This window comes from Hyperoodon ampullatus (assembly GCF_949752795.1).
Source record: "Hyperoodon ampullatus genome assembly, chromosome: 1".
Taxonomy (NCBI): Eukaryota; Metazoa; Chordata; class Mammalia; order Artiodactyla; family Ziphiidae; genus Hyperoodon; species Hyperoodon ampullatus.
In genome coordinates, this window is record NC_136914.1 from 88,751,891 (window position 1) to 88,775,083 (window position 23,193).

Here is a 23,193-nt window from a genome sequence, read left to right on the forward strand (position 1 = left end):
CACTTTTATTGGAAATGTCCTAATTTTTTTTAATAAATTTATTTATTTTATTTTTGGCTGTGTTGGGTCTTCGTTTCTGTGCGAGGGCTTTCTCTAGTTGTGGGGAGCGGGGGCCACTCTTCATCGTGGTGCGCGGGCCTCTCACTGTCGCGGCCTCTCTTGTTGCGGAGCACAGGCTCCAGATGTGCAGGCTCAGTAGCTGTGGCTCACGGGCTTAGTTGCTCCGAGGCATGTGGGATCTTCCCAGACCAGGGCTCGAACCTGTGTCCCCTGCATTAGCAGGCAGATTCTCAACCACTGTGCCACCAGGGAAGCCCTGTCCTAACTTTTAAATGTTTTAAGCTAATTATTTATTTAAAAGCAAAAATAAGTTAAACAATCAGGTTAATATCTGTGTATTTGAGGATCACAGAATTGGAGTCAGGAGACTGGAAAAGAGTAAAGAGAATTTGAAAACTCATTCTCAGATGGATTTTAGCTCTTGTAGTTTGACAAATGTAGATTACCATTAACCATGCAAGAGAACCACAGGAAGAAAAGCAGTTTCAGGTAGCAAAATTATGAATTCCGTTTCTAGAAGTTTGAGAAATGTATATATGGAAGGGCATAGCTCATCAGTAGTCTATTCATTTATTCAACAAATATTATGATTACTATCTACCTTCTAGAAGCATTACACATAGAACAGGGGCTAGAACAACAGACAAGAAGTCATAAATCTCTGACCTTAGGAGACCTTAGATGCCAATAGGTAAAATGGGAGTTACAAGAAAGTATGTTAATTTTATTCCAAGTATAGTAATGGGTGATTTGTTCAACAGAGATGTGTGTGTGAGGGGATGATAGTCATGTAAGGTTACTAGAAAGTACGACGTCTAAGCTGGAACCTAAAGAAAGGCAAATGTGTTCCCAGTAGACTCAACAGCCTGTATAAAGGCCCACAGGCTAGAGAAAGCCAAATACATTAAAAAATAAAAACTGAAACAAGGTCAGTGAATCTAAGCCACTTCATGCAAGATAGCGATAAATAGTGAGCAATGAGGCCAGAAAAGTGAACAGAGGCCAGAGACTGTAAAGTCTGCTACGTTAAATGTTCTGGACTTGATCCTGAAAGCAGTGCGTGGTCATAAAGAGAGTTCATCTGGGCAATAACGAGCAAATTTACATCAGAAAACAGCAGCAGGATGAGAGAGAATCTACATATAGGTTAATATCTGAGGCTATGGAATTGAATGAAATTCTTCTGGGAAAATCATGAAAGTGAAAAGTAATAACAGTTAAAAGGACAGAATCTTGGAGAGCACCCATATTCAAGAAGAGAGAAAATAAAGAGGGACCAAGGACTGAAACAGATGAAGAAATGTGGAGAGACCAAGAATCAGGAAAGAGGTGGTAGATCTATGTTACCAAACAGAGCAGAGAAGCCAAAGAGGGTGAGCTTCGAATAGATGTAGCCATTTACATCACAGAGAGAGAGAGAGAGAGTGTCCATCAATGTCTAGAACACGGGCAATTATAATTTGGCACATTTATCATTACCTCACTTGTACCAACCACTTCCTAATCAACCTTGCTTGGCTTTAAGAGAAGCTCTTAATTGGCATTTTTGTGCACTAGGAGTACCTAGTTTTGTACAAACTCCTAATTGCTAGGAGTTGGAAGGCCAAACAGCCTTTATTCTCTTAGCTCATACTTTATAGAGGCCTAGCAGCTTTATTCTGCTAGCTTGTATTCAGGCCCATACTCTGTCTATTTTTCTACAATGAAGAAAAAATTGGCTTCAGATTTCTGTTCCAAGAACCTTATTTTCTACTCTATTTGCCTTGAAACAAGTCACAAAAGGATGGGAGAAATTTTAGATGGAAAGGGCATTGCAAGTCATTGCTACAGTCTCCTTACCTTCATGTTTTGGAAACTGAGGCACAGAGATAATAATTGGCCTTTTATAAAAATAAAGGGGTTTTTCATAGATAAACTAGTGTTTTTTTTTTATGCTCTCGTACACTGCTTTGCTCTCACAGCCTCTTCTGATCAAAGTAAAGGCCCTTTCCCCTCCTCGTGTCTTTAAAATAAAAATTTAATCAGTTCTTTAAGAACTTGGATTCTCCGGGTTTATAATCTGGTCTCTGTCAGGCACTCTCATACAAACCATGTATAATATTTTTAAAAGGAAATTGCAATTTTCATCTGTCCAAAAAGAAAATTTTGGAGCAACTAGAACATAAAATAATTTAAAGAGAGAGCTCTATTATTTTTCTGCCCTCAAGATTACATACGTGGTAAAATTTTATTTACCACAACACAATATTCAGAATTAAATTAGTTTAATAATCAATTATTTTATAATTTTATAATCAATTAATCAAATTGTATAATCAATTATTTATATTGGATTAATTCACAAGCTTCATGTCAATATTTTCTTTCCCACAACTAGCTAACTGTAATATCCAACAAATCTTTTGAAGCAGTGTTCAAATATCATCATGGCTTCATCACAACATAGTTTTAATTTTTTAAATATAAATAGAGATAGGGATATGTTCTTATTTATATAGAATGTGACAGAATTAGAGTGTACTGATAGCTGGATAGAGAAATTGTATTTAACATACACCATAGACTTTAACGGTCAATCTAGTATTTACTGGCAATTTTGTAAAAGTGTATCATAAGCAATAAATTTATCTATGATTATACTCTGAAAAAAATAAGATTTATCACTGCAACCTTTAGAAACATAAATTGTGAATTCCTAATTATCAGCGTAAACCAGAGGCAGTAATGATAATAATAATAATAATAAGTGAACACTTAGCCTCTTCTTGTCATTGCATTATATTCTGTATGAATGCTCCCTGAGGTTGTACAGCATGGCAGCCCTAGATGAGTACTTTCTTGCTACTAAAAATGTGACCCAAAGACCAGCAGCATTGGCATCACTTGAGGGCCTGTTAGAAACCCAACATCTTGAGATCCACAGAGATATATTGAATCAAAATCTGCATTTTAACAATCACCATCCAGGTTATTCATATGCAAATTAAAGTTTTGAGTACTTTAGGTATATTGACCCATCATTGGAATTAATATTTTCTATTTTACAGAATAGAAAATTAAGGCACAAAATGATTAAGTAACTTTTATTGACATTAGTAAATGTGGCAGGCATTGCCAGTAGCCTACTGAATAGCCAACACATCTTCCTTCTTTCTAATAAATCCTCAGTTTTATAAGGGCAGAAATGTGTCCAACCCCTGGTAGGGCACTCATTTTCCCAGATGCTCTCCTAGCTTGAAATAACTATGAGATAAATATGGAAATCAGCTGCAAGTGCTGGAAAGGATTATTTTTCTGATAAAGGGAACTAATGGAACTGGCACCATCCCTTCATTTCATTCCAGCCTTAACCATGGATATGATAGCTGGAGCTGCAGCAGCCATCTTGGGATCAGAAGGTAACAGCATAAAGGACTGAAGTCACATTAAGGAAGAGGAAGTGGAAAAATAAAAAAAAAGTCTCAGTTCTTGATGCCATCACTTAACAACTCAGTACTAGGAGCCACCTACCTCTAGACTTCTTGTGAGAAAAACTGATTCCCCACTGAAGTCACTGCAGGTAGATTTTTCTGTTGCTTTCAGACAAACGCATCCTTAACTGATAAAAGCTACCATGAGTGGGCTTCCCTGGTGGCGCAGTGGTTGAGAATCTGCCTGCCAATGCAGGGGACACAGCTTCAAGCCCTGGTCTGGGAAGATCCCACATGCCGCGGAGCAACTGTGTCCGTGAGCCACAATTACTGAGCCTGCGCTTCTGGAGCCTGTGCTCCGCAACAAGAGAGGCCACAATAGTGAGAGGCCCGTGACAGTGAGAGGCCCGTGCACCGTGATGAAGAGTGGGCCCCGCTTGCCACAAATAGAGAAAGCCCTCGCATAGAAACGAAGACCCAACACAGCCATAAATAAATTAATTAATTAATTTAAAAAATTAAAAAAAGAACTACCATGATATTCTTCTTTCATCTAGGTTTGATTATTTATTCCAATGTTATGGAACAAGGTTTCCTTTGTTCCAACTGGCATTAAATTTGCACTATAAAAAGCCACTGGGGATTATGATATCCTCTGCTAATGTCTTCTTCAGACAGAAGTATGTAAAGTGTCACATCACCCTCTCTGAGCGGGTGGGGGAAATTACAGAAATGATAGGCTGCAAAACAGTTCCCTAAAGGGAAAGGATTTTGATGAAGAGTCACTTTCCGCCCCACTAACCTTCATATCCACTCACTTAAACATGAACCTGAGCACTTTTCCTTATCTGCTGATAGATTTTGCTTAACCTCCCAAGCTGTTCCAAAGCGGCGGCAACAGTGGCAAAGATTGCAACTGCCCCTACAAATGGTAGCAGTCAGATGCCTGAAAGTGAAATGCTTGTATTAGAAGCTGTCACCAGAAATGACAAAGACTAAATTGGGTGTGGCAGCAGCTAAAGGAGAGTGACAAAGACAGGCAACATCCGTGTAACAAGCAGACCTCCATCTACACATAAATATCTCCATCCTGAATCAGCAACTGGGCCCCACGTGACATCTCATCAGCCCCGTATTTCACAGATAATAATGGAAATGCTCAACGACCCTCCCTGCTAATGCTATGAGTCAGATCATCAGTTTGCTGGCAGCCAAAAACACCTCCAGGAGGTCTGCAGATTATCTGGGGAGCTTGAAAGAATGAGAGTGGAAAGGACTTCTTCTGCTACAGAGATATTCTCCTCACTACTTCATCTGTCTGGTGTCCTCCTTTAAGAATTCAGACACTATTATTCAGATTTATATGTTTTAACAAGTCAATTTTTTTTTTTTTTTTTTTTTTTTTGCGGTACGCGGGCCTCCGACTGCTGTGGCCTCTCCCGTTGCGGAGCACAGGCTCCGGACGTGCAGGCTCAGCGGCCATGGCTCACGGGCCCAGCCGCTCCGCGGTATGTGGGATCTTCCCGGACCGGGGCACGAACTCGTGTCCCCTGCATCGGCAGGTGGACTCTCAACCACTGCGCCACCAGGGAAGCCCTTAACAAGTCAATTTTTGATATTTAATCTATTTTAAATGGCAACATACTGTAATATAAGCACTACTGATCATACAGCTCAGTGTATAGCTTTCCTGTTAGTTCTCTTTGATCCTGTAATTTTGTAATCATTAATGAAGCAAAAGCTACTCAGAATGAGAAACGGATACTCAGTTTTAGTTTTTAGTTATCAAGGGACTTTGTTCTCTTAGTAATGCTCTAATGGCAACTCCCTTTAAAAAGGCTCGACACTCACCCCCATTCCATTATAACATTTTCACCACCTAAACCCACCCATTCACTCTCTTAAGACTCTAGAGTTTCTCTTCCTCTAATAGCTGTTGGATGATTCCTTTGCTATTCTCCAAAGCACAGTCATCAGCTTCACATTTTTTGCTTTGATGATTATCCTCTCACATGCCCTAGATAACTAATTAAATCTACCCTCCCATATTCCCCTCTACCCGACCTGAACACAAGCCATCAATTCCATTTTCTTTTAATTAAGACTTCCTCTCTCTTGGTATCCAAAACTTTAATCTTCCTTGTAAACCTGGCTAGCATTTTAGCTCACTATTTCCTTTCTTGAGAAATTGCAGAGTTTATGCAATCATGCAGCAAAAATGAATTTGTTCCATTTACCCTAATTCTCTGCCTATGGCTGATTTGCTTATTTCTCTTGTAAAGGCTTCAAAAAATTCATATAATTGAAAAACTGTAGACCCTCTAACCTATATATATGAGTAGCAACTCATCATTTTTGCTTCAAAATCTAAAATCTTCTCACGAGTAAATAGGAGTAAAATGGAAGCCTCTCATCTTTTTCTAAAACATTCCATGACGTTTGTCTTCCTCCTCCAAACCACTCCTCCAATTTAAGTCTGGAGCTCTCTTCGTCCAGGGAAGTTTTTAACATGCACATACACACACACACACACACACACACACACACACACCATTCTAAAAGCAACTGATCCTTTTACGTTCTTAATGGAAGTCAAATGCCTTCCCAGTACTTACTAAAATATTTATGTACCACTACAAAACATAACCTAAACAATGGGTTTGGGAATGCTCTTAGGAGGCATTTATAATCTTTATCGTCTCTTCAACCTTCCTTAACTTTGTGGCATAACTCTATTCCTCTACTCAATAGACAAGATCCAATTGTATTACTCAATATATGATATTCCTCAAATATTCACGGAATTTATGAATTATTAACCATCTCCACAAAATAGCTGAAGATAGCAGTATCTTCTTTTTGACATATTTTTCCTCTGGATACTCTATCAGAAGAAGAAAACCTTACCTTTTCTTTTATTATGTTTTAAATCAACTTAGTAATATTCCAACTGAACATGTCCTCTAAGAATCCTGCAATACTTTAATACAGAAAGAATAATGCCACACATACTACTGGGACAGTCTTTGTGCTACATTTTGCATTTATTCCCCTAAAAAGGAGCTACCATCCTGAATCTTAACAAAGGTATTTATAAAAAGAATGCTCTTATAACAGAGTACTGTATTTTTGAATTTTATGCAAAACCATTTTTTATGTTCTTAATGTGCATGTTTTAAATATTAAAACAAACAAAAATTTAAAAAATAAAAATTGACATAACTTAATTCATATTAAATTAAGATGGAGATGGAGTCATACTTTTCCATATGCCAGTTTTTTCATTTGTTAAAAGGTATAATAATAACATACAGAGACATCAAATCTACCTTAATGTAAGTTACTTAAAATTCAAAAACCCAATGGAGAATTTGAAGGGATCTATATGTATCTTATAAGTTGATATCCTTAATTTGATGAGTTTCTATATGAAATCCCTTTAGATTTAAACATTAATTTTATTCTAATGATAACTTACTCCTAAATGAGAAGATCTAAACCTTGAGGAATGAGGGTATTTCAAGTTAGAAACAAGTTTTCAGAATTCTGTGTTGGGTCAGAAACATTAAAACTCAACGGAAATAAACTAAATCCTCATGATATTACAACTCATATCATTTATATTTTTATTTCACAGTTCATGTCTAGTTATTAATTAACTCATCTGTAGCTCAAAACAAATTAAGATAAGGCAGAAAATAAGTTTTCCTTAGAAAGAGAACTGAGGAGTATCCAGAAGTTTTGACTGGAATAAACACTTACCTTTCTACCTCTAGGAATGCCACGGTTACCATAAATACTCTCAACACACCTGCTACAGACACAGAAAGACATGCCCTCTGGATGTTATACTCTTCTGTAGATATCACAATTCTCAGCCTGACAGTAAATATATCAGAAATCACTCTTCTTTTTATGAGAAAAGACTTACACTTCAATTAAGAAAAACATACAATAATTATACAATATTTTTAATTAAGGAGAGAAAGAAGAAACCACTCTTAAGATAGTTGAAAGGCAGAAAGAGCCAAAATATGATATGATATGAATTTCTGCAAAGACTCAGTCCTGTATGGCATAGTATTTGCAGCATTTACAGCAGGACCCAGCAAATCCTTGGCCCTTAGAAAGAAACAATGGAATGAATGAACTAGGCTTATAGAGACAGAAATTGGCTAACTCTAGTTGTATGATGCAAGTAAAAGTGATTTCTTTATTTCAATAGCATGTTCTTATAATGGAACATGTGTTGTACTGTTTTGAGTCATTTTGAGAATCACACTCTACCTACCTTATCTGCCCTCCAAGGGACTTCATCCCCTGGAGACCAACACTACAACTTGTACATCTTTATATCCTGCAGAGTGTCTGGCACATCATAAGCCTTCAATACACATGTGTTAGGGAACAAACTACTAGAATAACTTCATTTGACTCTTTTCATGTTAACACATCAAAAAGTAATGAATTTCTGCCTGACCTAGCTGTTCACTTGGCCATCTCCACTACCAATATAGATTTCTACAATATGATTGGAGCTGTAGCAATCAAAAACTAACACTAACACAAATGGATCTGTCATCCCTATGGTCCAATTTATCCACTGTGTATTAAGGAGTGAAAAAAAGAAAAATGTTGATTGCACCTGAGCTTAAAAGCTGGCAAGAAAACAACAGAGTGAGTGGGGTGTGCTTGTGCCTGAAAAGAGCAAAAATAAAAATCCCTCAAAATTATGACTAAGGGCAATGCCTCTCTAGCAGCAATGGTTGAGAGAAGAAGCTGCTATTAACCAAAATTGTTTTAAGGTGAAAAAAAAAAAGCCTTAGCGTTAGTTCACTGAAACATGGATAGTATTCTCTGGGTCACTCAGTTCATTGATGCTCCCTTGAATTTTGCAGGAGATGATGTTTGGGAAGAAAGTTAGAAAGAATCTAATGCAACCCATTGCTGCCATGTATGCACTCAGTCTAACTTTCCTATAAAATAATCACAAGCTATATATATAGTTAAAACATCAAACTGAGAAAGAGTTCTGCAAAACCTCACTCTAACCATTTCTGAAGAAGCCTGTCTTAGCACCATTCCCTAAGAGGGTAGGCAAGCAACACACAGCTTTAGAGTGAGGGTGTACAGAAACGCTAAGATGTTTCTTAGTCGGCTTGTAATACTAAAAAGAATCCAAAAGTCTGCACATAACATTACTGTGTTTCTCATTTTAGCTAGCATGCACTGTGAGAAAGCCCGTACTATGAAGGAAGCCCATGTCCAGAGTTTCCAGCCTCCCAAACAGCAACCCACTTCAGGCACCTAGTACCTTTCTGCGTTCTGTTTCATGCCTCCCACAAAATAATTTTCAATAAAGAGGAAATGAAAAAAACTTGATATCCATTATTTACATATTAACCCAAAGCTATTTACACACTTCTGTGAAGTCATCCCAATTTATTTTTATTTTCTCGCTCATGAAATAATCAAACTCGGTGTTTCCTGTGACCTTTTCGCAAATGCAAGTGGGTGGAGAAGATCTGGTGGCAGAGAGTGAAAAAGGCTCTGCAATCTTCTCATGCCTAAGAAGGCTATTCCACTCCAGGCACACTGGGGGACCTCAGAAGACCTAGTCAGGAGGGAAGGGAGACTAGATTCTCTGCTGCCTCCTGCCTCTTCAGGAGCATCAGCCCCAATCACAGCTGCTGAATGAGGAGAATGCCGAACATCAGAGCTGTTAAGAGGAGGACCAGTACCTGAAGTTTACTCCACCTCCACCTGAGACAAGAACTTCTTAAGGGCTCAGCTGCTTCCTTTCTGCCCAGCGCACAACCCACTTGTCCCCTGCCCCTTTCAATTCCGTATAGAGGTTTCAGATCATTCTCGGTGTGTTATCTCCTTCCTGATGCCTCTACCACCCTTCACCTCATAAGGTGCTGTCAAGCATCAGACACGCACCCGGTAGCTGCAAGACCCAGAGCTCGTGCCATTCAAGTTCCTGGCACATCCCAGGCTAGGATGATGGACACGCTCAGTTTCATGTCCCTAAAATCATCATCTGCATCTCATAGTGAGGTTTTCATTCTGTAAATATGATTTTGTTCTTATAGGCAAATTGAGTATCATGAACTGATGATGCCCAATTGTTATATGTTACAATAATCTGATATATTTCTTTTGTGATTGGTTTTGTTTCCAGAGATTCTGTAAATATACAAAAGTGTGCTACAAAATGAAACTAATAGCATGAGAAACATACAAATATATCTTTTCTCTGTGCCACACATTTATCCTTTTTTAGAAGTCACAGCTTTTACAAATTAAAGAAAACATTGAGTGATGGACTCTGTTGCATTCATAGTAGAAGTAGTAGTAGAATCAACAATAACAGCAATAATATCTACAAGTATTGAGTTCCTACTCTGTTTGCCGGACGCTCCAAATTTTTTTTTTTTTTGGCGATACACGGGCCTCTTACTGTTGTGGCCTCTTCCGTTGTGGAGCACAGGCTCCGGATGCGCAGGCTCAGAGGCCATGGCTCACGGGCCCAGCCGCTCCGTGGCATGTGGGATCTTCCCGGACCGGGGCACGAACCCGTGTCCCGTGCATTGGCAGGTGGACTCTCAACCACTGCGCCACCACGGAAGCCCCCCAAATTTTTTTAAATTAAATACTTAACAAACCAATAAGTCACATACTTTTAGCCCCCATTTTACAAATAAAGAAACCAAAGCAAGGAGAGGTTGAGTGAAAAGTTTGTAGTTCATATAGTATGGAAACAGAATTCAAATTCAAAGATGCTGGTATTCAGAGGCATTGATCTTAACTACTTCTTTATAAAATAATACGATGCTATTTTGAGGTCAGACTCCCTCTTAGGTTCTGGGAGAGACCAGATTTTTTGTACTAATTTTTGCCCACCAAATATCCTATATTTTATTTTTATAAACTTGAGAGTAGTAAAATTCATAGAAACATGTTATCACCCATCTCTCTACAGCCTGAGGAAAAATATCCAAGAATGAAGTTGGAAACTGACCCTCAGACCCTAAGTCTATAATCTGACATCATGTTTTGCATGGCTTTCAGCATAAAGCTGCTTCAGGTTTTAGAGGACAAAACAAGAGCACTATGTACCAACTCTATCTAGACAAGCTCCTTGAAACAGCTTTTCAAAATGCAGTTAAGCACAGTACTCTATCTAGATTTTCCAGACTGACTCTATAATGTAGATACCAAGCCTTGTCATTTCTAATAGTTGTCATTGTTGAGCACTGTGAATGTTAGCTGTTATAAATATATGAGGCCTGTCTACACTTTCCTTTTTTTCAACGACCCTCTAAACACAGTCCGAAACACAAATGTTGTTCCTTTTATTCAGTTAACAATTTGAAAGCCTCTTATGGAACATCAAAATCCATAGGTGGTACCTGAGTTGTTAGCTCCAATGACTAAAAGGAAGACTAAAGGAAAAATTGATTCAGTTATAAGTTCTAGCTAAGCTGAACATATGGTCTTGGTAGATACATTTCCAGACTTACAAAGGACTAAGCCAACCAAATGCACAAGACCTACTAGTATTTTCTTGGCATGTTTTCAGGGATACTACCTTCTAAGATGATGTTCTCCTTGAAGAACTCTCCTCTGCTATTCCTAATGCTCCTAATACCTATCAATGCATGCCACATTATGCTTTCTTATTTACTTGAACCACACCATATTATTGTGAGACAGACAGGGTAAGTAGAACCTCCCCTCCAGTTTCACAGGTAAGTAAATGATGTCACAGATGGGATAAATGAATCGCCCCAAATCACACAGTTAGTTCAAGACAGAATCACATCTAACATAAACCAGGAGTTGGAATAATTGTAGTGATTGTTTCCATTCACCAAGAAGTCAGCCTAATATGCTGGTGCTAACAGTGAAAGGCCAGTACAGTAATTAAATGATAATTGCGCTGATGATTTTAAGGATAAGGTAAGTTCTATAGTCGATTCTTTTCATGGGACCATACTAAATAACATAAAATAAAATAAATGAATAAAATCAAATTCATTCAAGAAATATTTAATTCCATGCTTACTATGTGCCAGGCACTGTTCTAGATGCTTGAGAACCAGACAACAAAACAGGCAAAAATCCCTAACCTCAATTTGCCTGCATTCTAGCAAAAGAGACAAAAGTAAGCAATTGACCTAATGAGTTAAAAATTATCTTGTATATTAAAAAATAGTAAGTGCTAAGTAAAAACAGAAAAAAAGGCATAAGAAGGAGCAGTTTTACTAAAGGATGAACACATAGTATTTATCACATTGGTCAGGATAGGCCTCATTGAGAAGGTGAGCTCAATGGGTATCCAGGGAAGAGGGAACAGTTGGGGAAAGGCTCCAAGGAGTGTGTGTATCGTGGTGTCTTCATGGAACAGAAAAGAAGCCAATGTGACTGCAGCAGTCTTAGCAAGAAGGAGAGTTGTGTGAGGTGAGGCCAAAGAAGAATAGGAAAACATTATGCAGGACTTTGGAGACCATCGAAAGAAATCTGTGTTTTATTCTGACTGAAGTAGAAAACATTGCAAGATTTTGAGCAGTTGAGTAGTGTGATCAGGGCCTCAGTTTAAAGAGGACCCATAGTTCTGATCACCTTAAGTCTTTACAGTGCTATATGTCAATTATACCTTAATAAAACTGGAAGAAAAAAAAGAAAACCCATAATTAATTATTAAATACCTTAAAATTTTATCATTCGACCTATTGTACAATCCTTTTCATGTATAGAAGTCCCAATTTATCCTCCTCCTCTCAGAATAAAATGCTAATATTCCCATTTTCCCTAAGAAGATATCAAGGCTCAGAATGTCTAAGTAACTTGTCTGGGATAAGAGCTAGTAAGTTGAAGAGCCAGGTGAAAAGAATAACTTTTCTAACTCTTAATACAAAACTGATTGCTCTCTCCTATGTACTCATTTATACTAAGGTTACAAAGGAGAAGTAATAGTAATTGAGATTAATTATTCAGATTATCCATCAATAGAGACGTTCAGTTTGATATATTAAATAGAATCAAACCCATTTTTCCCCTTATTATTAATTTCTGGGGCATAATGATACAAATAATTTCCCTGAACTTTCTATTTGAAATGACATATGAACATTCAGGCTGAGAATTTTGGACAGAGAAGAAACCGTAATAATAACTGAAATTTACAATAGTGTATTTACAAAGGTTTTCAAACTCTTCTAGTTATTGGTATGTATTAACTCTCTACTATATGCCAGTCACTGTGCTAAATCTTTTGCATATATCACTGTATTTAATATTCATCAAAAACCCTGTATTTAATAAACATCAAAACCTAAGAATAGTAATAGTAATCCCATTTTACAGATGACAGATGTAGCCCCAGTGAGGTAAAGTACTGAAAGGTCACAAGACTGCTCAGTATCCCATCTAGAATTTTACCTAAATCACCACAGTCTAAAGTTAGGTTCTCTTTACTCAGCCACACCACCTTCCTGCAGCAGGATGCACAAAGTATCACCTCAACATTCCCAAATAAAAGGTCAGCCAGATGTGAGTAGCTCCATTTTCCAGATGATTAACTGGTCATAGAAAAGTTAATCAAGTATTCAATAAATTTTTTATGGTCACCATATGCAAATCAATATTTAGTTAGTGAGAGTACAGAGGATTTATGATACAATACCTGCCTCAATAAGTTTACGATCTTGTTAAGGTAACAAGAGACACATAAAAAGGTAATAAATAATCCAAGATATCACATAATATGTACAAAACGAGATACAAAGCCAACAACGGCTAAAGAAATTCAACAGAGGGAAAACTGAATCTGGGTGCTTCAATTCAGTTAAGAAAGGACCCACATTGAGGTGGTCTTCACAGGAAAAGAGAGAATGAGGAAGAATAGTTCCAGTGAGAGGGGAATATTTTCCCCTCAAAGGCTAAGGGAGCAGATGTGAATGGATTATCAAGAGAAAATGAATAGATGTGTTTGAAGTACAGGATAGATGGGGGGCAAAGTAAAAATTAAGCCAGAGAAGTCAATTGTAAAAACCTTGATTATCATGTTTGGACCCTATGGGAGGAGGGAAGGAATTGATTGTGTTTAACTGCTAGTATGCTGTGTGCACACTGTAGTTTATGTAATCCTCTCAACAACACTATAAAGTAGAAATACATCATGGCCATTTAATTAATTTATTTTTTTTTTAATTTTTGGGGGTATAGTTGATTTACAATGTTGTGCTAGATTCAGGTGTACAGCAAAGTGAATCTGTTATACATATATGTATATCCACTCTTTTTTAGAGTCTTTTCCCATATAGACCATTAGAGAGTACTGAGTAGAATTCCCTGTGCTATACAGTAGGTCCTTGTTAGTTATCTATTTTATATATGGTAGTGTGTATGTGTCAATCCCAATCTTCCAATTTATCCTTCCTTTACCCCCTGGTAACCGTAAGTTTATTTTCTACATCTGTAACTCTATTTCTGTTTTGTAGATGAGTTCATTTGTACCCTCCTACATGGGAAAGGAAATAGTCACCCAAGTCCAGGAAGCACAAGAGTCCCATACAGGATAAACCCAAGGAGAAACATGCTGAGACACATATTAACTGAACTAAGAAAAATTAAATACAAAGAAAAAATATTAAAAGAAGCAAGGGAAAAGCAACAAATAACACACAAGGGAATCCCCATCATGACCATTTTAAATGAAAGGAAACAGAGATTCCCTGGCCAAGGCACAGTTTTGGATGTGTAGATGGAACAGAAATTCTAATCCAGATCCATCTGCATGCAAGGCCTATATTCCTTCCACTACTCCCTCATCACCATCTACAGAAAGCAATGGGGAGCTATCAAAGGTATTTGATCAAGACAAGAGAGTAATATATGAAAAGTATTGACTAAAAGAAGACTAATCTGACTGTGAAATATTAGCACATGTCCACTATCAGAGAAGGATTGGGGAAGGAAGACACTAGACAAGAAGAGCCACTTTGTCTATTGCATTAACCTACAGAATGAGTGACAAGGATCTATATTCGAATGCTGATGACCAAAGTAAAAAGAATGGAAGAGATATTTAAAAAGAAATATGAGGAGATAAATGGCAATATCCATGTCCTTTAACAGGTAGTTTTTACATCCCAACTATACACCCACAGTGTAAACATTTCTCCTAAAATCTCATAGACAAAATCCAAGATCTAGCTTAAATATCTTAAGTCTTTTTGACAGCACATGATTTATTTAAAAATAATAAAATCTAAGCCTTCAGAAAATATCTGCCTTAGTGCAATCTACCTCTCAAATCACCATCATGAATTATGACAGCCTCATGCTAGGCATAGTTCTGCTGTATGAGTTTGACATTAGTTCCTTGCTATATATGCTAACATGGACAGTAATGCCTTCTATTCATGGTCATTAGAAATGTTAATTACTAAGAAAATATTCTTTTCCTTTAGTTTTTCCTTATTTTAAATTTTCTTTTAACTTTTTATTTTATATTGGAGTAAAGAACTTATTTACAAAATGGAAACAGACTCATAAACTTGAGAGTTTTTTCTTTTAGTAGACTAAGTGTATATTAAACAATTGAATTATCTCTGAGAGATACAATGTATCATACTTCTGAACATTATTCTTCCCCATCACTTCTCTCTTGAAATGCAAGGTACCACTCAGGATTCAAGTCCAAAACCACTATCAATTAAATGGCATATTATTTTTAAAAAACTTAGGTCTTTTCCAACCTTTTTGACTACTGGGCAATGCAAACCATACAATTGCCAAATATGTATAGAATTAACAACCATCTACATTTTTCAAAGAGAGTATTGACATAAACATCCAGGCGTTTAGTCACTACACATCTTTTCAAGCATTTTAATATTGCAAAGTTGCCAACCTGGTAATAATCAGGCTAACTATATAAACCTTCAGTCAGTACCAAGCATTCAACTAATTCGTCTTAACTTTGAATTAGTTATTAAACTGAACATCCTAATAAGTATAACATACATTTGATAAATGTGTGCGTGAAGATATATATATATATATATATATATATATATATATATATATATATATATATATATATATATATCATGTTAGAATTAATAAGTAACAATATTTTGGCTCAGAATCCTTTCAGGAATTACACACCTACCCTACTTATACCTAATCTCCTTAGTACCACCCATCTATGCTAAAGGATAATTAAAATTTAACATATTAACCAAACCTAGTTTCCATTACTTTTATGGATAAAAATAGATTTGTTTTTCTGAGTTGAGAATGAATGTTTAAATTTGAAATCAAACTGTGCCACAGGCCAATAAATTAGGCCTACAGCTAAAGTATATCCAAAATGTCTTTGTAAGTTTCAAGAATGCCAAACCGGTGCTGTATTTTAGAAACGTCACATGCACGTGTAAAGAAATATCATCACAGAATCCTGTGATGATTGCTAAAATTTATCTGGTTGCTAAAATTCAACCTAGATACTCTTTTATATTTTTATGTTTCTCATTTCTATACATCTGTACTAGTGTGAAAATAAGCATCTGCAAAATTCAGTGAAGGAAACGAAAGCTACTATACAAGCATATCTGCCCAATAATGTCACGCTTTCACATAGTCTAAGTTTGAAAAACTTAGTCATTATAAATAAACTAATTTAAAAACTATTCATGCACAAAGTCTGGGCTCTATATGACTTCAGGTAGTCTATAAAAGGTATGTTAAATACATTATGTCTGTATAAAAGGAATCAGAGATAATGTTTATTTCATATACCTTATTTTCTATTACCTATGTTTTTTAATATGTGACAATGCATTCATGTATAAAATGTATTAAAATATAAATATTACCCTTAAATTTTAAAGGCATTATTTTGTGAGCATTTAAGAAAAGGAAAACTATTTTTACCTCCAAGTCCTGGTCTAAGCCGATTATCGTAACCATCCAGAAGTCTGTCTAGAATTCTTGTAAAGATGGTAATGTTATTTTTAGCCTCATCTTCTTGGATGTTAGCCAGCACCAACCTAAACAGATAATTTTACAAGCTGATATATATACATACGTGTGTTTTGCAAGTGCCAACATGCTCTTCCTCCTTGATTTGAATTTTAAGGCTCCCTGAGCTATTAGTGTCACCCGTTCTCCTTCTTTTTTTTTTTTCCACTTCTTTAAATGTCAGTATGTCTATGGGGAAGGTAAACATGCTGTTGGAAATAGATAATAAATACTAGCTTATCAGAGAGTTTGATGCCAAAATTATTTCAGATTTCTATCACTTCGCATTTTGTGTGACCTATTCAATTTTTCTAAAATCCACTCCCTAGAATATATTATGATGATAGATTATCACATGCAGATACTATTAGTAATGTTGTTCTGCATTTGGAAAGGTACAAAAACCAAAGCGACTACTGAAAGAATTCTTCAGTGATTTGAATATTAATTGGAAAATAAATTGCCTCCTTGGAGGCACAGAATTTTTCCATCTTTCTCAGAAATGTCTTTTCTTTTTATGTCTTTTTCTCTTTTAAGCTAAGATGATTTTCTAACTTTGGGTATACCTCCACCCAATGGCCAAGTGCAATATAGACATCAGGGAAACTCCGCTGGCTGTGTTCCAGACTCCAATGAAGTCAGGAGGTGGAGGTGGGCTCTGAAAACATCAGCAGCACACACACAGCTGCAGAGAGTCTTGGAGGAGTACCCCTCCTGACTGGTCTCTGAGGAGAGCAATAGAGGTCATCCAAAGATTAAAATGCCCAGGTACCTTGTGTGTGTGTGTGTGTGTGTGTGTGTGTGTGTGTGTGTGTGAGAGAGAGAGAGAGAGAGAGAGAGAGAAATTTGCGGAAAGAATAAGTGGTCTTAAAATATCACCAGAAGAGGGTTAGAAACAGTGAGTGATTTTCTCCATTATTTCTCCATCAGAAAGCCAGACACCTGGTTTTGTGACATCCAGCAATTTGGTGCAGAAGCAACTGGATGTATAAAACAGAATGTCCCTTTTCACTGCCATTTTTTTTCCCCAGAATGATTCAGAGATTTAAATTACTGGTCCAGAAAAAGAATCATTTATATAATAGAATAAAATACTGGCATGAGCATTACTGGTCAAATATAGAACAGAAAACTAGTAGAAGAAAATATGGTTAAGTACTGAGGATTTTCAATGATTATTAATGGACCACAGTTTGTTCACTCCTCTAAAATCAAAGATTATATGTAACTGCATTCTGATCAAGGTGTATTGTGTGAAATATCATTGACAGAATTCATTTGCATTTAAATGATTACACAGCTAGTAGCTAAAAATAGTCATAATACATCAAAAAATCAGTAACCAACTTCAAGCAAATATCCTCTTGGGAGAAGAGAATATATTAAAATATTGATATAAAGCTAAACATTTTAAAAATTATGTAAGCAAATTAGTTCATACCTCAAGCCTCAAAAGTTTTCATGTTGCCTTAAGCTAACTTTAAAACCAATCACTAAGATGGTCATCAAGTTCCACTTAGAGATTTTCACTGGAAAGCGTTTTTTAATCACATGTCACATTTTCTTTCTAAACTCAATATTAAGATATTAAATGAGGAGCTATTTTCCAATTAAAAATAAGACTTCATAAAGAGATTGCTTCTCAATTCTAGAAAGTATTTTCAAACTTTGACAATTACTGAGACAGGAAAATGAAAATTTTAAAGGGAAATAAAGGTATCATAAAATCATAAGCACTAATTTTTTTAAAGGAATAGTTACATGGACATTATTATGAATCATATTTTAAGTTCTCTGGCATTTAGAAAACCATACCCTAAATTTAGGCAATTAATAAAAGCTGTCCCTTGATGATAAAAAAATTCAGAAAAGACTACAATTAAGATGATGCTATTGAAAACAACAGAAATTAAATTTGATATTTGTAGAATACAGGCAAAACAGAATTTGTTACATTTTCAAAGTAAGTACTTTTAATGACAGTACCATTTTAGAAGTAAAAATTTCTTAATCAATAATTGATTAATAAATCAAGCTTTTGTTTTATTTGTTTGTGATTGTGAAATTGTATAGTACCTCCACCTAGAGGTTTCAGATCCACACATCATTTAGGTTTTCTATGTTGACTGAAAGAGCCAAGACCAAAAGAAAAGAAAGACAGAAAGAAAAAGAAAAAAGAAAAAAATTAACACTCAAATCATTTTAGCTTATGCTTTTCTGTTTGGCTTAAAGGAAAACTGATGGTTTCTTTACTGAACTTTGGTGTTATTATAATTGCATATAACAACCACTTCAATTCCTTGCAAAAATATGCCATCCAAAGGGCACTCTTTTCTTCCGTGATTTATTTTTTTAGAAAATGTTTGTATTCACTTTTGTATTTTATCGCTAAAAACAAGAAGCAGTGAACTTTTAATAGTCTCTGTCACTTAATAGTTCTGCTTCTTGGTACAATATTTTTTCATTAGAAATGATCCTTCAAAATATTTCAGCTTCTGAAAAGCCACCTCTGCATTGATAATATTCAAGAAACACACCTTTACCCTGAATTTAAAATGGCAAATACAGTAAATAATTGTCTCACCTGGCTGGGTCCCACACCAAGAAAACAAGAAGCAGCAACTGCATGTTGCAGATGTTCAGTTTCATCTTCATCACCACTCTTTGTAAAGTCATGGAAGAAAAACAAAATACACTTAAAATTACATTCAGTCCCACCATCCAAATAGCCCAAAAGAATGTCATTTCAACTGGGAATTGGAGTTAAAGATATAGAGATTATTCCAGTGGAGTGTGTGTAGGGTGTGATGACCGGAGGAGGGTATTTTTTCTTTTCTTCTTTTTTTTTTCCTTTCTTTTTTTTTTTTTTTTTTTTCTCTTAACAGAATGATGACCAAATAATCAGACTTTGCTCTGCCAGGAACTTCCCTCAGCCACATCGTCAGCAAACACTGTTTGGTGGACACACACACGTATTAAGAACACACGGGACCCTGCACTGACATTTGAGCTAGAGAAAAGAATGGGTTGGAGGGGAGAGTGAAAAAGAGGAGGAGAAACGGGTATTTCGTGCCACATCCCCTCAACCAAGACCGCCTCCGCGACCACAGCGGGAAAAGCAAGGGGCAGCCAGCCCACTTTTTTCGATTATTCTTCTTTCATTACAATGAACTGCAGTCCTCACGTCTTCACTACTTCACTCTTTTTAAAATAAAATAAAATCACCTCCCTCCCTGCCCATCCACAGTTGCCCAAGACCACGTCTTGGAGGCAGCCGGGTTCGGATTAACTGCTGCGAAACAACGCGTTTGACAGCTGTTCCGGAGCCGAGGACCGCAATCCGTGCCCGAGCGTGAGGCTCTGGGATCCAGCGGAGGCAGGCAGGCAGCGGCGATCACAGCGTGCAAAGTTAAAAGACTATAAAAGAGCCAGGCTAATGTGCTGCCGGGCGGGCGTCTCGGATCTTATTGTAGTTGCAAATAGGCTTCTGGTGAGGAGTATCGAAATTATTTTTTAAACATGCTGGGGAGGAGGGGGCGACCTGAGCCGCTTCGGTTTCCAGGGAGCATCGGAGAGTGAATGGGGGGAGATGAGCCATGCACGGGAGGCAAAGGTAAATGGGGAAGCAAGGGTCCCTGTTGGGACCAACGTGTGCGACCTTACCTGAAACGGCAAGCAGAATTGGGTGTTTTCCTCCCTTTGCCCTGATCTTGAAGAGATAGGAAACTTGAGAGAGACAGACAGACAGACAGACAGACAGACTGCAGCAGCCCGGCGAGCGGGGAGCGATGGGCTGGTAGCAGCCGAAGGAGAGCGCGAGAAGTGGCGGCGGTGCGAGGAGTAGAAGGAGGCGAAGGCGTCCGTAGTGGCGGTGATGGGCGGAGGAGGAGGAAGAGGAGGAGGGGGAAGCGTTGGCAGGAGCTGGCTGGGTGGGGGGGGCGACGCGAGCAGAGGCGCGGTGCGCGCAGGCAGCGGCGGGCACGAGCCCCACGCCTGGAGGAGGAGGAGCCAGGCCCGAAAGGAGGGCTAACGAGGTTCTCGGCAACGCAGGGACGCCCCCCTACCCCCGCCCAGATACCGGGTAACCGCCCACCGCCCGCCGCCCGCCGGGCACCTGCCAGGGCACAGCCCCAAGCGGCGGCGAGCGCCTCTCCCCGCGCCCACGCCGCGCCGGAGGAGCGGAGCCCACTCGCCGCCCGGGACTGCGCCCCGCGGCCGCCCTCAGGGACTCCCTGGAGGCCCCGAGGTTCCAGGGGGCTGCTGGTGGGTGCTGGTGCGGCTTCGGGGTCGCGGTGTGTTGGTGCGGCCCTAGATCCCCGGGACCTCGCCCTGCCGCCCGCCCCCCAGCGTGCCCTGGCTCCGGAGCGACGTGGCTGCCGAGGAGAGGTACAGCTCCCGCTGGAAGGCGAGGGGACTCATCACGCCTGTACTTGGTCATCAGCGCATCCACGCAGGACCAAGTTCGAGGCATGTTGCGTGGAATCAGACAGCAGGAAGTTTCTTTGATTTCCTGCGCCCTTCTGATGTACCACTCATTCCTTCACACTCCTGCAATCAGGACTAATTTCCCTTCAAAGCTCTGAGGGCTGGAGACTTCCCTGGAGCTGGTCAGTCAAGTTATCTGCAGATTATTGGGAAACCCGCTCACTCTCAGCAATTCTTTTCCCCAATATCTTTTCACAAACGTCCTCCCTACCTGGTGATCAAACTCAATCAACCGCTCCAAAAAAGTTTACCTACTCCCTACCCTACCCACCTCCACCCCCAGCAAAAAGGGACCTGCTGGGCTTCTACTACCTCTGCAAATTCTTTCCGCAGCGGGGCGGGGTATGTAACATGTTTTGAGGTTTTCCCCCTTTAGGGGTTTCTGCTGGTGTAGAGACCTGTTGTAATTTCAGTCCCATCGTACACTTTCAGCCTTGTGCTTAATATGTCTCATTTCTCTTCTACTTTATCTGAGGCGATAAAATCCAAACGTGCAACTTGAACAACAACAAAAAGAGAGACATTTTCCACTTGGTACTGCAGGTATGACAGACCGTTATGCACATCCTTCTAAAGCAAAGCAGAATGGGTGTTTGTCTCTTCAAGAAGTTGTAATAAATGGTAGACATTTTAAACGAAAAAAAAAAAGGTATGCTGATATGTTTCTGTCCTTTTGCATTCAGAGTCAATATATGCCAAACACTTCAATTTTGTTAGATATGAACCCGAAATTCAGATGCTTTTCCTAGATGGTACAGTTTTCATAACAACAGGCACTTCTATTCGCCGGTAAATTTTAGCTCTGCTTTGAAGATTATGTGCGGAGAATAAAACCTTTACATTGTAAATTTTTCAAGCTGTTCTTTTTAACCTATTAATCACCACTTTCTAAATGAGCATTTAATAAGCTACAACCTAAACAAACATTTGCTCTACTTAGCTGCCTCCGTGAAGAATGGAACACCACCCAGCTTTCTCCTCCATCATTAATATTCCCTTCCTGACTTGCCCACTGCAGAGTCTAATTGAAATTCACAAAGATAAAGGCATGCCATTTAAAACCTTGCAAGTAACTAGGAAATCTAAACATTTTCTACTTAGTGTGAACACTTCACTTCCTACTGTATTTTCCTATTTTCCATTTCTATGAGTCAATCTTTATTAAGATCTCTATCACTTCACCATTTATATTACTACTAAATTGTTTATATTTTGATAATGAAAGTTGAACAGCCCATGGTTTCTTCCCAACCTTAATTGCTATGCTACAAAATTTCTCTTTCATGGATGTACAATTTCTGTAAATATCTTCATAGATTATTTTCTTACTTACCACTATAGTCTTTTCCTTGGGTGCTGATGACGAATTATGGATTGTAGCTTTAATTGTTTTATCTCAAAATTTGTATTTATTGGAATTTGTTCTAAAAAAATAAACTCTACCATTAGCACCCTTAATAAATTTGTAATCTCACTGCGGTATGACCCATTTATGTGGAAGTTCACAAAGTTCAAGCTGTTTTGGATGATTTTCACCATTTGCTTTTTTAAAAACTATGTTAGAACAATCTATAGATTTGGATACACACTTACTTGAGAGAGACTCAGTAAAAGCTAGATTCAAAAAATTCATTATAAAACCATGATTTTTAGTTCTTCCCCACAAAATGCTTTGCAATTTTATTGAAGCCAGATAGCTGTGATTTAAACTTCAAAGTACATTAAAGGAAATGGAAATCAGAAAAGCCGATTGCAAGAAGCGGACCCCTACTTTTATTGCTATATCTTCAATGATATTTTGCTGTGTTACTAGTCCAGTCAAATTTCTTCTAGGATTGTCCAGCTTCCACAAATATCTGAAAAATCCAGCATGATATCCTTCTTTCCTCTCTGTGATGGAGTGCAGCGAACTGCCTGTGATTTGAGAGCCAGCCTGTGTAGGTCATGACTAAGCTCTTCCTACCTACTCCTTGTGGAGCAGGTCCTAAAGCAACCAATCCTGTAAAAGAACTGACAACTAGTCGTTTAGCAGTGAATCCATTCCCGCCCAGGCTAAAGCAGTGCAAAACCTTCTGTTTGAACATGTTTGAATTACTCTCCCACAAATTGGATTTAGGGGGGCTCACTTCTTATATAGTTCCCATCCCTAACAACCAAGTCCCTAAGGAGATTTCCACATGAGGACCAAGAAAAAAGAAAATGA

The 23,193-nt window shown here is 38.1% G+C and overlaps 1 protein-coding gene across 2 annotated transcripts in view; it reads right to left on the bottom strand.

Annotated features, from left to right (window-relative positions):
* Positions 1-19,181, bottom strand: part of GABRA2 (gamma-aminobutyric acid type A receptor subunit alpha2) — a gene marked incomplete at both ends in the record, with an annotated part of 119,091 nt that extends 99,910 nt beyond the window's left edge. Inside the window, 2 exons of one of the 2 annotated variants that reach the window (XM_079698274.1) lie at positions 16,419-16,534; positions 19,090-19,181. In XM_079698274.1, the coding sequence (XP_079554400.1) occupies positions 16,419-16,534; positions 19,090-19,181 (208 nt within the window). The remainder of the gene's footprint in view (positions 1-16,418; positions 16,535-19,089) is intronic. The other variant, XM_079698273.1, reaches the window with a different exon arrangement.
* Between the last annotated feature and the right edge of the window lie 4,012 nt (positions 19,182-23,193).